The sequence below is a fragment of the Eucalyptus grandis genome, chromosome 3 (assembly GCF_016545825.1).
Source record: "Eucalyptus grandis isolate ANBG69807.140 chromosome 3, ASM1654582v1, whole genome shotgun sequence".
Lineage (NCBI taxonomy): Eukaryota > Viridiplantae > Streptophyta > Magnoliopsida > Myrtales > Myrtaceae > Eucalyptus > Eucalyptus grandis.
The window spans coordinates 57,141,125-57,156,782 of NC_052614.1; the positions used below are offsets into that span (position 1 = coordinate 57,141,125).

At 38.8% G+C, this 15,658-nt stretch overlaps 2 protein-coding genes across 2 annotated transcripts in view; both read left to right on the forward strand.

The window, feature by feature from the left end:
- The first annotated feature begins 5,188 nt into the window (after positions 1–5,188).
- On the forward strand, positions 5,189–7,223 carry LOC104429689 (wall-associated receptor kinase-like 6). Its single transcript, XM_039309825.1, has 2 exons — positions 5,189–6,046; positions 6,472–7,223. Exons 1-2 carry the CDS (start codon positions 5,206–5,208, stop codon positions 7,221–7,223), a joined length of 1,593 nt encoding a protein of 530 aa, XP_039165759.1. The 5' UTR covers positions 5,189–5,205.
- The window catches only part of LOC104440095 (wall-associated receptor kinase-like 9), an 11,995-nt gene continuing 2,398 nt past the window's right edge, over positions 6,062–15,658 (forward strand). The window contains 5 exon segments of the mRNA XM_039309826.1: positions 6,062–7,323; positions 7,692–7,787; positions 8,426–8,461; positions 8,464–8,910; positions 8,913–9,421. Of these exon segments, the coding sequence (XP_039165760.1) occupies positions 7,254–7,323; positions 7,692–7,787; positions 8,426–8,461; positions 8,464–8,910; positions 8,913–9,421 (1,158 nt within the window). The 5' untranslated portion in view covers positions 6,062–7,253.

Sequence of the window (15,658 nt, forward strand, 5' to 3'; positions counted from 1 at the left end):
AATGTTGTAAAAATTTCTAGAAGAGGCGGTGCTGAAAAATTAAGAGCACCAATGAGAGTAGTGGTAGTATATTAAGAACTATCATTTTCATTTCTCTGCTTTACTAACAATTTATCTTACTGCATTTCATGCTATATTTCCACCAATGAAAATGTTTCATCACGCGATTGATAAAGCTACTTTTAATCTTTAAAATGAGCCGACCAACAAAGACCAAGTTAGTCTTGGTCGTCTTCACTTCTAGTGAGGGTTCACACATTATTAGTTTGTATCGAAAACTTCCACTCAATTCTAGCCCCATAGACCCTCCTTTTTCTTTAGAGAGAGACTTTTTTTTTTTTCGGTCTCACTCAATCTATTATGTACAGTAAGTGCATAGTAGGTGCACAGTGTTGCTACACGCATAAAAGATTGGAAAAAAAAAAAAAGAAATTTGCACCCCTAATATGGACATAATTACAGATCCCATCCCCTGTATTTCCCAAGTTACTCTTTACATCCTGAAACTAATATCTTTGCATTTAAATTTTCTACGTGTATTGGAATGCGCGGTGATTTTGTTGGGATTATAGGGGGTGGTTGGTTTAGTCTTCGCTCTCCACCTGAAGACATTATATAATTTCTATGGACTGCGTGGTGATTTTTCTTTTCATTTATTTCTTGTGTTTGGGTTTAAAAAAGCTTTGGAATGCCAAGTGAGTCTCTATAGAGCCTAATATGTAGTACATTGCAGAAAAGTAAAAGACTAATGAGAGCATATACTGGAAACCAGAGTTCTGTTTGTTGGATGAAAAGAGGTTTTGGTTCCCTCGTAGTTCATTCTACGTCTCACAAAGTCAGTGGCCAAATTAAGAACCATCCCAAAATTGAGGATTACAATACCACGTGACCCGCTCCTCTTTATTTGCCGTTGATACGCATGACCTTTTACATCCATAAAAAATTACATTAAAAGGGAACGCACGATCTTTCAGTTTAGAGGAACCAAACGACATGGCGTGTTGATTGGAAGGAAACAGCGCAGGCGTTTGGCAGTGAATGTCTTTATTTCCCAGGGAGTCTTTAAAAATTTCCCTATCTTGTTAAAAAGTCTTGGACAGCTTCACCGGTGTCCACTTGCTAATGCACAACTTTAGGTGGGAAGGAGTTTTGCTAACATAATAATTGTTGGATTACTTCTTGTGAGAATAACAACTTATTGTGAGTCCCAAATTCTTGAAAGAGTGAATCTCATAATAATCTATAATTATCTGTTATTTGGTTTTTTTTGTACTCTTAAGTACAAAGTGCAATTAAGTCCTTAATCTTTCAATTGGCTCTATAAGTCCAAAACCTTCTTCAAAAAGTGCGATAAAATATTTCAACAAATAATACCTAAAATTGCCCACACATCACTCAAAAAAATGGCATCATCCTTAAATTGCACTGTTCAACCTAATTTTAGGAGTTAATTGTAATTCTTTTTTTTAAATAAATGTCGTGTACTTAATTGAACCAATGATTATGACTCGATTGCACTTGTTGCTAAAGGCTATGGACTTGATTAAACCACTTGAATGGGTCATAATTTAATTGCATTACATACATAAGATTTAGTATTTGTGGTGCGACTTTACCCCTCAAGGAAGCATCCTCAAAAATACCAGAAAGTGACGGAACTGGACTAAAGTTACGCGTATAGTACATGAATGTTCTTGCCTTTTTCCGCTTAAATAGCAATATTAAGGGACTCAGCCCGTATCCCCCTTCTCCGTAGATTTTGGTCCCAGCATATACGGAACGTGAAAATCATGTCCAAGTCGGTGTTTCAAATTCCTTTGCTTCTGGTTTCCCTCACGGTACAAGCATCAGGAGCTGCACCTCGACATACAAGGATTGGCTGTAAAGAAAAATGTGGAATCAGCACCATTCCATTCCCCTTCGGAATAGGAGCCGGTTGTTTCTTGAATAACTGTTACGAGATCAACTGCCAGAAAAACAACACGGTCATCCTAAATAAGATTGGATTGTGAGTTCTTAACATTTCACTCCCTGATTACCTTGGATCCGTGAACGGCATGATTAGCGTCCGTCTTCTTTTAGTTTACTCAAATGCAAGCTGCGGGGGTGACGGACGTGTGCAGATGAATTTGAAAGGAAGTCAATTTTTCTTCTCTTCGACTAGGAACGTCTTGATATCGGTGGGTTGCAACACCCTGGCGATAGTAAGTACTCCAGAATCAGCTGTTGCCGGTTGCAGGTTGAAATGTGCTGGAACGGATACCAACATTAGCCGGTCTAGTGCTTGTTCTGGAGGAATGATTGCAGCCGGACTACACTCCCCTTTAACACCTTCAGGGCTTTAGTATGGATTTTAAAGTAAAAGGTGAACATCAGGGGTGCAAGCACGCTTTCTTGAGGTCTGACTTTACAGGTTTATATCATTTGAAATTGAATGAGGCCGTTCTAGGGGTGCTGGAACGGGGGATTGCGAACAACACTGACTATGGACGTGACTTAGTTGCAGGATCGCGTACTAAGTTGGGTCCCTGTGACTCCGGCATGGTCAAAGAGCCAACCCGTCTCGCAGGATTGCGGAAAAGGGTGATAACTCTTAACACTAAGAGAACAATTTCGAGATTGAGATGGGCGACTCAAATTATGCAATTGTAATCGGAGTGGTATTCATCTCAATACCAAATCTAATGTCATTAACAGGGTCCTCGACAAAGGATTCTGAAAACTGATCTATGTTGATGACGCTCCATTCTTTCTCAAAACAAAATGACGACAAACTTATGTCCCCAGCAATGGGAAAAATTACACTCGGCTTCTTAGATTGATGTACTCTACCCATCAAGCTTTGATATTCCTATCCTCGGGGAAGCATCCCCAGAGATGCTAGGAAGTAACAGAGCTGGAAAAATTATGTGTACAATACATGAAAATTAAGGAAACCAGCCATAGCCCCTTTCTCCATAGGTTTAAGTCCATCAACTTACCAGACGTGAAAATCATGTCCTTCGTTGCGGGGGAGACTCCTCATGGTCACAATGTGCAACTTTTTGTGACTTAACGTTCTTTAGATATTGGCCAAAAATTTTCTTTGGGTTAAAATATTAAGCAAGACTTAATCTTTATATTAAAAAAAAAAAAAATAGGGAGAGAATCACTCAAAAGTCCTAAACTTATTGCGATTGTGCCAATTTAATCCATTCAGACAATTTTCACCAGCGAACACTAACGTGGACAATTTATAATAATATTTTTTGATTTTTTTATTAATTTTTATTTTTCCTTTTTGTCCTTTTCTTTTTTTCTCTTCTTTCTTCTTTTGCTTCTTTTCCCATGGTGGCCGGCGAGGCTTGCTAGCCACTAGGCGAGGACCGCAAGTGAGGCGGCTTTGCCTAGATCCAAGCAAGGGCCGAGGTCCTCATTAGCAGTCGCCAAGGGCTTCATGGCCATTGCCTAGTGGTCGGCAAGCCTCACTAGAGCCTCATTGGCCACTGTGGAGGAAAAAAGCAAAAGAAGGAAGAAAAGGAAAAAGGAAAATAAAAAATTCAAAAAAATTCAAAAAAATAAAATATTATTAAATATTATCAATGTCAATGCTGACCAGTTAAAATTGGCTGGATGGATCAAAACTAGCACAATTACAAAAGATTTGGAATTGAATTGGCAAAAAGAAATGTTTAGGATTCATTTGGTATAATTGTAATAGGTTTAGAATTTTTTTGGTAATTTTCCCAAAAAATAGGCTCTCTTGTCTCTCTGTCCCCTCATCACTGAAAATAAAAAATAAAAATGCCAAGGGTTCAGAATAATTTATGCAGTATGATCCAAAGCATTAGCAAATTAATTAGAGTATTTTAAAGCAAAAATCATTTTAGTTTTCTTCAATCTAAGTGCATGGGACACAACGTCTTCCATTGTGGAAGCGAAAAAACATGCCACGTGATTCACGTTCATCTTCTACTTTTTTCTGGAGGGCCGCCAACAATATTCCCAAGTGCTGTTATGGATGGCTTGCGCAAATAAAGTTTTGGGCTTGTTCCACGATGTACCGCACTCGAGAAAAATGAAAGTGATTTTTGCTTCAACAATGAGAGATACGACACTCCAACATCGCACCACGATTAAAGAAATTAGAAAGCAATCACTTTCACTTTAATAAAAGTGAGCTTTGCTTTCACTTTTCTAGATTGAAAAGATGCCAACACCCATTTCATTAGTTGTAGGATAAATTAGTCCGATGATTTTGCCATTCAAAAAGAGATTTTTGTTGTGAAAAGCGGTTTTCCTTCTCAAAAAGGAGAGGAAAAAAAAAAGTTGGAACATGAGAGCTAGGTCATCGAAAGTTGTTTCATTTGAGACAACGATTTGAATGTGTTCATCTTGATAGAGCAAAAATTATTAAACTAATACTTACTCCAAAAAATTATTGAATGGATATAACTCTGCTTCCTGGCGTTAAAAATTATCGAGTAGAATCATTTTTTTTTCTTTGCTCAGTTTTAATGTGTTTAAAGGGATCTACAACAAAAGATCTTGAAGAGCCACCCATCTAGATAATGTTCCCAGTTTTTCTCATGAAAAAAAAAAACGATGACTAAATTATCTAACAAACAATTGGAGAAGTCACAATTGGCTACTTTAATTAGTGTTCTCCACCTATGAAGCTTTGACATTTCTGTTCTTAAGGAAAGGCGGACAAGAAGTCCAAAATCTTGTATATCGAATACAATCAAGTCTTAAATTCAATTAAGTCCCAAACCTTCTTCAAAAGTGCAATTGAATCTTTTTAATGAACAATATCTAAAATTGTTTCATGTCACTGAAAAAGTATTTATAAATTGCACTTTTCAACATAATTTTAGGATTTAATTGCATTTTTCAATAAAGGTAGAGGAATTAATTTAATCAGTTGAAAAGTAAAGTACTTAAACTGCATTGTTTGCTAAAGGTTCAGGACTTGATCGAAACAATTTAAAAATTTAGGATTGAATTACATCCATATAAGATTTCGGACATTTAAGACTAGTAATGCAATTTCTTTCCCTAAGGGAAACCTCTCAGAGATATTAAGAAGTAACAGATGGAATAAAGTTATGCGTACGGTACATGAGAGATTTCCCTTTTCCACTTCAACAAGAATATAAAGGGACTCCGCCCATACCTGCTTTCTCCATTAATTTTTGGTCCATGCACTTACGAAAGTTGAAAATCATGTCGACCTCAGTGTTTCAAATTCTTCTGTTTCTGGTTTCCCTCACGTTACAAGCATCAGGTGCTGCACCTGGACTTGCGAAGCCTAACTGTGCTGAAACATGCGGGGACGTCACCATTCCCTTCCCCTTCGGAATAGGAGCCAAGTGTTTCTTGGATGAATGGTACCAGATCGTCTGCCAACAAAACAACACGGTTCCCATTCTGAAGAAGATTGGATTGCGAGTTCTCAACATTTCACTCCCCGATGGAGACGTGGATGGCATGATTAACGTTAGTCTTCCTGTAATTTACTCAAATGCAAGCTGCGGGGGTGACGGACGTGCTGCGCGGGTAAGCTTGGAAGGAAGTCAATTTGTCTTCTCCCGGACAAGGAATGTCTTTACATTGGTCGGTTGCAACACCCTGGCCACAGTGGATACCACAAATTCAGCTGTTGTCGGTTGCAGGTCGAGATGTGCTGGAACCAACACCAGCATTAGCAGGAATGGTGATTGTTCCGGGAGGGATGGCTGCTGCCAGACTATGCTCCCTCGTAACCTTCAGGGCTTTAGTGTGGATTTCAAAGAAGAAGGTGGACATGAGGGGTGCAAGTACGCTTTCTTGAGGTCTGACTTTACAAGCTTATATGATCTGAAAGTGAACAAGACGGTTCCAGCGGTGCTGGAATGGGGGATTGCGAACGATACTTACTATGGACGCGAGCTTACCAGGCAGTCAGAGACTTCTTATCCTTCCATATGTCGCGCACACAGCGTTGACAACAGTGAAATGCTATTTACACAGTGCTATTGCACACAGGAGTATGGTGGTAACCCATATCTTATGGAAGGATGCAAAGGTAACCTATTCAATGCTATCACGTTCTATATTTTTTATTTTGATATATACTAGGGAATGTGCTTTCACATTCCGTATTTAGGGGCATCATACAGTGAAGCGGTTTATTCATTTCCAGATTTTTCTGAGAAGAATGCATTCACACTGTGTAATGATTGCATACATGCTTTTCTACCTTCTTTTTGTTAGTTTTTCTGCCCAAGATTACACAAAGTGAATGCACTTTCGAACAAAATCGATCAAATTACATTGATAATAATTTACTGGAATTACAGGTGAACAGGACAGTCCTTTAGTTACAAGTACAATATTTTAGCCATGGAATTAACAATTTATGAGGAAATGCAACCTACTAGTTTCCGTAATTTTACTCAAGGAGATCGGTTTCGCTGTTAATATATTTGCTTCTGGTTTCACAACGATCAGGAGCTGCACCTGAACCATCAGGAGCACCACCTCCAAGCCATTACTGTGCTGAAACATGCGGGAACGTCACCATTCCCTTCCCCTTCGGAATACGAGCCGAGTGTTTCTTGGATATCTGGTACCAGATCGTCTGCCAACAAAACAACATGGTTCCCATTATGAAGAAGATTGGATTGCGAGTTCTCAACATTTCACTCCCTGATGAAGACGTGAATAGCGGCATGATTAACGTTAGTCTTCCTGTGATTTACTCAGATGCAAGGTGCGGGGGTGACGGACGTGGTGCAATGGTAAGCTTAAAAGGAAGTCAATTTGTCTTCTCCCAGAAATGGAACATCTTTACAGTAGTCGGCTGCGACACTCTAGTGACAGGGAATAGTACAGAATCAGCTGTTTTCGGATGCCGGTCGAAATGTGCCGGAACCAACTTCACCATTAGCAAGGATAGTGCTTGTTCCGGGAGGGACGGATGCTGCCAGAGTTTGCTCCCCTTGAACCTGCAGGATTTTGGTGTGAATTTCGAAGAAGAAGGTGGACATGGGGGGTGCAAGTACGCTTTCTTTAGGTCTGATTTTACAGGTGTTTATGATTTGAGATTGAGTGATACGGTTCCAGTGGTGTTGGAATGGGGGATTGCAAACGATACCAACTATGCAATTGACCGTATCCGGCAAGGTTACTACGATGATTCTTTCCACTGTATAAGTGTAGAAAATTCGGCCCGTAGAGGAAGTGGAAGTATATATGATTGATATGGAAGCTACAGCTTCAATAATGGTGAAATGCTATTTATGGAGTGCCATTGCACTAGGGGGTATCGTGGTAACGCCTATGTTGATGGAGGATGCAAAGGTAACATATTTCATGCTATCACATTGGGAATTTAAGTGCACCATACAGCAAAGTGGCTTGTTCATTCCTAGATTTTTCTCTAAAAAGAATTCATTCACGCTATTTAATGATCACATATATGATTTTATTTTTTATTTTTTGCCCAAGAATGCACAAAGCGAATGCACTTTTAAACAAAATTGAACTTATTATATTGATAAAAATTTACTAGAAATAAAGGGGAACAGGACAGTCCTTTTGTTACAAGCACGATATTTTAGCCCTAGAATTAGCAATTTTATGAGGAAATGCGACCTACTAGCCTCCTTAATTTTGCTCAGGATGATGGTTTTTGCTGCTAATATATTTATGATACCATTTGTCATCAGCCGAATGTGATCCAAAGCGGTGCCCCGGGACTTGTGTGTACAAACGGGGCTCCTTTCGCTGCGTCGGTGGTGGAAAGACCAAGTTCATTCTTATTGGTAAGCAGATCTTTTAACCTAGAATTTTAGACCGCTTCATTCTGGAGAATTGCTAGAAAAAGAACAGCATAGCATAAATTATGTTCAGAAAAGTACATAAATAAGATTTACATTACCCTTCGTTCTAACATGATTGCTTGGTAATGATTATAGATAAGTTTCCATCAATAGTATCTATCAGGACAACCTCAAAACTTTCTTCGTGCACGAATACTTATATTTGATGGCTAAGACAGCACTTAGAACTTTTCTAATGTTGCCGCTTCAGATCTATCAAAAGATGACCAAGGTTCCTACTTACTCTTGTCGTATTTGAATTGGAATTATTACAATCATAATCAAGATGAATGCTGGTAGGAATATTTTCACTTTCATCAATGGTTTTCTCATTTCCTAGTAAGGAAGATTAGTTGTACAATCCAGATGTATGTATAAAAATATCACTTGATGGAACTTAGCAGGAGACAAATTAATTATTCAAGATTGTTAAGAAAAATCCACATGAAAGGAGCTCAGGTTAATCACTCTTATATGATTTCCTCTTAATGAGATTCACTAAAATATTTTATGATAAGACCTTATAGATAAAAGAAGGGTGCATTTTTTGGACTTTTGCCCCTTAATTTTTTGTAATGCAGGGGTTGGGGCAAGCCTTGGGGCACTACTTTTGTGTCTTGTCTTTGGGGGCTGTACAAATACATCAAGAAGAGAAAAGAAATCAAGCTTAAAGAGAAGAACTTCACACGTAATGGCGGTCTTTTGTCGGAAAGTGAGCTATCTTCTGAAGGCCATGTTAAGAAAAACAAATTGTTCAACTCCAAGGATCTAGAAAAGGCTACTAACAATTTCAACGAGGATAGGATACTTGGGCGAGGTGGACAGGGTACCGTTTACAAAGGAATGTTAACAGATGGAAAAATAGTTGCTATTAAGAAATCAAAAGCAATAGACGAGGGCAAAGTCGAACAATTTATAAATGAAGTCATCATTCTCTCACAGATCAACCATAGGAATATCGTTAAGCTATTGGGGTGTTGCTTGGAGACAGAAGTCCCACTTTTAGTATACGAGTTTATACCAAATGGGACTCTATACCAATATTTGCATGACCCAAAGGAAGAGTATCATGGGACACATGCCTATGATTTGCAACTGAAATTGCAAGAGCCTTATTCTACTTGCATTCAGCAGCCTCAATTCCCATTTATCATCGAGACATCAAGTCCACTAATATCCTCTTGGATGAGAAATATCGGGCCAAAGTGGCAGATTTTGGTACTTCCAAGTCTGTTTCCCTCGATCAAACTCATGTAACCACGTTGGTGCAAGGGACTTTTGGCTACCTAGATCCCGAGTATTTCCAATCAAGTCAATTTACAGACAAAAGCAATGTGTATAGCTTCGGAGTTGTTCTTGTTGAACTCTTAACGGGACAAGAGCCAATCTCGTCGCTAAGGGAACAAGAAGGCAGAAGCCTTGCGACCTATTTCATAATTTCGATGGAAGAAAATCGGTTGTTCAACATTGTAGATGCTCAAGTTTTGAAAGAAGGTAAGAAGGAAGAGATTGCATCAATTGCTAACCTTGCAAAAAGATGCTTGAACTTGAATGGGAGGAACCGGCCTACAATGAAAGTGTTGGGATTATCGGATTCCCAAAAACCGGATTCGACACTAAATCGAACCCCTAAAAACGAATGCGGAAGACAAGCCCGGGAAAAACATGTATCACCGATCCTAAAGCACACCACGGAATTGAGCGTACCTTGTTAGCCACAGATTAAACACCGACGCCGATAAGAGGAAAAGAAAAACGATCCTGTTCGATCCGATGACGTCGATTAGCCTTGAAGGGAAGACGGCGTCGCCTTAAGCTTTTGGTTTTCTTTTGGAGGGAGAGAGGAGAGACGAACATACGTTGAAAATGCCAAAAGGTGTCTTCGTCTCTCTCTTTCCTCCCTTATATACGTTCTCTCAAAAATAGAAACGTACCCCTTCATCATATCCCTCCATCCATGGGCCCTAATCCTGTGGGCCGGGCTTTCAGGCCCAACATGGGCGGACGGGCCTTAAGCCCATCACATAAAACCATCATCTCCCATTCGCACATGGTGGGCCGAACAAGATTCTCTTTACCTCTCTTCAACATTCATACCGGTGAATAATCCGTGCGACCAGCATACTTTGAGGCTCGTTGCTATACATCTGTTAGGAATATATAACAGCTCATAATGGGCATCACACTTTGAGTAGATTTTGTATGCAGTACCCTAGATCGATCAATCACATTTATATCTCTCTTGATCTCTTTTAAACAATGAGTATATATATATATTGTATTCACAATTATAATTATCACAAAGATAGTCATAATTGGTCGACCAGTGAATACAAAAAAATGCAATGTGATTCTCCAAATTCGATCTTCCTCTTCCCTTCAAACTCTCAATTTCAGTTCAGCTTGCTTTTCTAGAAATGCCCCATTAGATCGAATCAATTCATGACCATTGGTAACATCCTAAGATAGCAAATACTAAATAGAAATCTTGATAATAAGTAAGAGTCCTGAGGGCACTAAAATTGAGGAACTCTTTTCCTCAAGAGTCTCACACGGCATAAAAGTTGAGATCAAACTTTTGCCACTCTTATTGGTCGTCTCATACATACGTAGTATGAAATACGTATTACGGTATTAACTCCTTTCCCATGGAGCGCATGTCTACACCTTTCAATACCGTACAGATGATAGTTCAGACATACCCAATGTGTAACTTGAGTTCACGTATCTACTCTTCACAAAATTCATCAGAACTCACATCTGGCATCTTAGACAGATAAAGTAAAATATGTGGGATATTCTACTTTCGGACATAGTAAGTATTATGTCCTCATCTTAACACTCAGTTAAGGCGACACACGTATTTTAAGCTTGAGCTCTCGATTATCACCTAGATAATAAGCTTAAAACCAGTCTCATCTCTATTTATCACACAGTAAGTAGAGGCGATTACCCGTGTGAGTGGGTCAATCTTATATCTGTCCGACATACTTTCTCAACTTAAAGTAATGCACTGAGCATTAAGATGCATAAAGATCAAACAAAGATTCATAGGCATTAACAATGAAAAAACACATGTTCATAAATGTGAACAAATCAGGGAAATTACAATCCAAGTACATCGTAGTCTACGCAATCCTAGAGATTTTACATGACCACAAAACACATCTCTAGGTATTGGCTTTGTCATAGGATCTGCTACCATTCTATGCGTAGATATGTACATAAGTTCACATCCTTCGTGTAACCATATCTTTGACAAAGTTATATTTGGTATTTATATGTTTGGTCTTGCCATAATATTTTGGATCTTTGGTGTACGCTATAGCTGCTTGGCTATCACGTTAACCAATAATGGATTTGCAGCTTTCTCAATAACACCTAAATGATCCAAAAATCTCTTAAGCCAAACTCCTTCTTGTACCGCTGTTGGATAATGCCACGAACTCAGCTTCTATCGTGGACAAGGCTATACACGTTTGCTTCTTACTACTCCATGATATGGCACCATTGTTCAATAAGAAAACAAATCCAGAGGTAGATTTTCTTTCATCTAAATCTCCTCCCCAATCAGCATCTCGAATAGCCTTCAAGTCGCAGATCCTTTCCTTGGTAATTCAACTTGTAATCTGCGGTTCCTTCGATACCTCGGTATTCTCTTAACGGCTTCCCAATGTGCTGGACCTGGATTGGATTGGTATCTACTTACCATTCCAACTACAAAACATATGTCGGGTCTTGTACACATCATAGCATACATCAAGCTCCCAACAGCACTAGCATAAGAAATATGTTTCATTTGTTCCTTCTCTTGTGGAGTCCCTGGACACAGTCTATGGCTCAATCCTTCACCTTTTGCAATAGAAGTGTCTATAGATTTACAATCTTACATACGAAATCGTTCAAGAACCTTATTTATATATGTTTCTTGCGAAAGAGACAACGATCTCTTGAAATCTTAATTCCAAGAATGTATGCAGCCTCACCCATATCTTTCATCTCAAAGTTGGAAGACAAACCAACTCTTTGACAGTATTAACAAACTCCATATTGCTTCCGGCAATCAATATATCATCAACATATAATGATATGATCACAAATTGATCATTGGATCTTTTGATATATACACAATGATCCTCATCAATCATTGTAAAATCATATGTCATTACGGCATTATGAAAATGTATATACCATTGTTTCGATGACTGCTTGAGGCCATATATCGATCTCAAAAGTCGACATACATTTTCTTTTCGCCTTTCACTATGAAACTAGCGTTGTTCCATATATTTTTCTTCCTCTAATTCTCCATTGAGGAAAGCAGTCTTTACATCCATCTGATGTAACTCAAGATCCATACTAGCCACTATTGCCAAAATAATGCGAATCGAGGTAAATCTCACTACAGGAGAAAATGTATCTTCATAATCAATTCATTCCGTTGATTATACCCCACAAGGCGAGCCTTATGCCTTTCTATCGAGCCATCAGCCTTTCGCTTTATTTTGAGAACCCACTTGTTCCCAATAGTTCCTGCGGCCCTTTTGGAAAATCAACTAGTTTCCAAACTTGGTTTGATTTCATTGACTCCATTTCCTCTTCCATTGCATGAATCCATTTTTCCTTACTAGGCAATTCGAGCCTCATTAATATTTCTTGGCTCATCCTCATCTTGCGAAGCAATCATAAAGTTCCCCTTCAATGTCAAAACGTCGACGGGGAATACTTTGGCGACTTGTTCGCCGTATGGGAGATTGTACACTTTGCACATCATTCCCCATTATGCTCCCACTTGGATTAGATAATGATGATGTCGTCTTATCATGTGGTTGTAATTGAGAATGAGTTGAATTCAATTCATCACTTCTCATATTACTCCCACTTGGACAAACTCCACTAATATCATTATCTTGATCCAAGGTCTCAAATATGGAGTAATCTTCCCTATTTCGCCCTTCTTAGGAAATTCATCCTCTAAGAATGTGACATCTCGTGATTCAAATTCAGTTATACTCCCACTTTCCTTCTCACCTATGAACACATACCCTTTCGAATGTTCGGAGTATCTTATGAAAATACTTTTCTTTCCTCTCGGGACCCAATTTCCCAAACTTGTGAGAGGATTCATGAGTATAGACAGCATAACCCCATGGCTTAAGAAAACTTAAGTCTGGTTTTCTACCTGTCCATAACTCATATGGAGTGGAAGTAACTGATTTGGAAGGCACCCGGTTAAGTATATAGGCAGCAATTAACAACGCATCACTCCAAAAAGTAATAGGTAAGTTAGCATGCGCCATCATGGACCTAACCATTTCCAGTATGATTCTGTTTCTTCTCTCCGCAACACCATTTTGTTGAGGAGTATATGGAATAGATAACTTGCCTTTCTATTCCTTTTTCATCACATAATTTTCTGAACTCATCGATAAATATTCTCGACCTCGATCGGATCTCAATGCTTTTATTTTCTTGTCTAATTGATTTTCTACCAAGTTCATAAACCTTTTGAAACAACTTAATGCTTTAGATTTATGAGAAATCAAATAGACATATCCAAATTGAGTATAATCATCTATAAAAGTGATGAAATAAACAGCCCCATGCCTTCCTCTCACATTCATTGGACCACGTTTATCGAATGAATTAAATGCAGAAGAAATTCAGCTCTTTTACCTTTTCCAAATGGTTTCCTTGTCGTTTTCCCTTCTAGGCAATGCTTACATAGGGGCAAATCGACTTTTTCAATATTGCCCAACAAGCCCTCTTTGGCTAGTCTATTCATATGCTGTTGGCCAATATGACCAAGTCTAGCATGCCACACATTCACATCATTATCATACGAATTAGGAGACGTGAGAAGGGAATAACAAACATTTGCATTAACATAGTCAATATCTAATACAATGAAACCATCCAGAAAATAACCACAACCATAGTAATTTGTATCCAAAAACAAATCCACACCTCTATTATGGAAGTTCATATTGAAACCTAGCTTTACCAACACTAAAATGTACACTAAATTCCGACGAATATCCGAGCAAACAATACATCATGTAGGAACAGTGCGTCCACCATGCATGTTCGGTTAGCGGTGCCAATTCCTTTCACTTCAGCTGGAGTTGTTTCCCACATAGATCCACTTAGTTCCGGTTGGTACTGCGGAATTCTACGAAGGATCCTCTATCCTTCGCTACATGGTCCGTCGCTCTGAATCTACAACCAAAGGATTAGATTCGTTAAGAATACGAAATCGACACAAAAGCAAAATTCTGAAAAAGTACAAGGGGTGTTTACCTTCTTTGGCTCACGACAATCGCGAACATAGTGACCCTTCTTGTCACAAAGTAGTAGCATTTCACCCTTGTAAGCTTCTTCATGTAGGACGCTTTCCTCTTTCATGTTGGTTAAACTTGGGTTTCTTCCTTGAAGGACTTGCTTCCTTGCCTTTTCCTTTATCAAACCAGTTAGACGTTTGCGTTGGAGCTCGAAGCTCCATGTGAGCTAGAACTAGCATGATAGAGTTCAAATTCCGACAGCGCGAGGCGGTCCTCTTCCAGCTCAAGATGACGCCTTGCATCCTCAAAGGTTTTGATATTTTCATTATGGGTCGGTGCACCTTTTATATACTCCCAACTCTGAGGCAAGGAACGAATCACTGCTTGCACTTACTGCTCATCAGTGAGGACATGGCCAGCATCTTTCAGCTCATTAATCATGTTTGACATCTTTCTAAGATGTTGCTTCATGGTCTGACCATGAGGCTTCTTATAAGAGTCAAACCTAATAGTGAGCTGCCTCAGTCTAGTCACCGAAGTATGACCAAATCTCATTGCCAATGCTTCCCATATTTCCTTGGCATTGTCAAAACGCCTAAACTCTCGCATGACGTCATTTTCCATGCTGCTCAGCAACGTGATGCGAGCAAGAGAGTTCTTTCTTTTCCATGCAGCAAAGCTTCCTTATCTCTTTTGTCAGGCGTGATGTTTCCTTATTCAGGTTCTACCATGGTCGGGTTAAGAGCTTCTAGTGCCTCACTGCTCTTCCAGCACATATTGTATTTTCATGTGCCATATTTCATAGTTGTCATCATTGAGCTTTTCACCTTTGTTCAGCTCGACAACTATGCTCTTTGTGGCTGAAGCCATTGATCCGAACACATCGATATATATGCACGAATTATTAATGCTTATCATTTATGCATCCTTTTTGCACAGACCCATCATATTAATGAATAATTTCAAGTAAGGTTTCAGAATCAAAAGGTCACTATGTTTCCAATCATCTTCCAAAAATCCTAACTTAAAACTATCATTAATATAATTGTTTTATGCAAAATAAATTCTATGAAGCTACAAAAACTTCTATGAACTACCCACAACCCGCAATAATGAAAGCAAATAATATTTGACATCCAATAGAATAATAATGCTTTCACATAATACAACTAACATATCGGTTGCTACATCAACAACAATCGGTAGTAAACATTACATAAGATGTCCACAAAGCACACTTAACAAAGACCAGCCTATACATCTAACACCAAGTCAAGTACAATCGGGAAAGATCCTCTTTGTTCAATTTCTTGATTTTTTCCCTTGTTACAATCCAATAATATTCATTTATAAAATCCATCATAATTTTCCTATATGAGGCAGCTTTGTTGACATCTCAAATGCGATTCAACACTCCTTGCCATTCTCGTGGAAGGGTGTTCATGAAAAATCGCACCATCTCGGGATGTGGCATAGGACGACCATTCCATATGACCTTTGAATTTTCCCGTTGACTTCAAGGACGTCATCAAT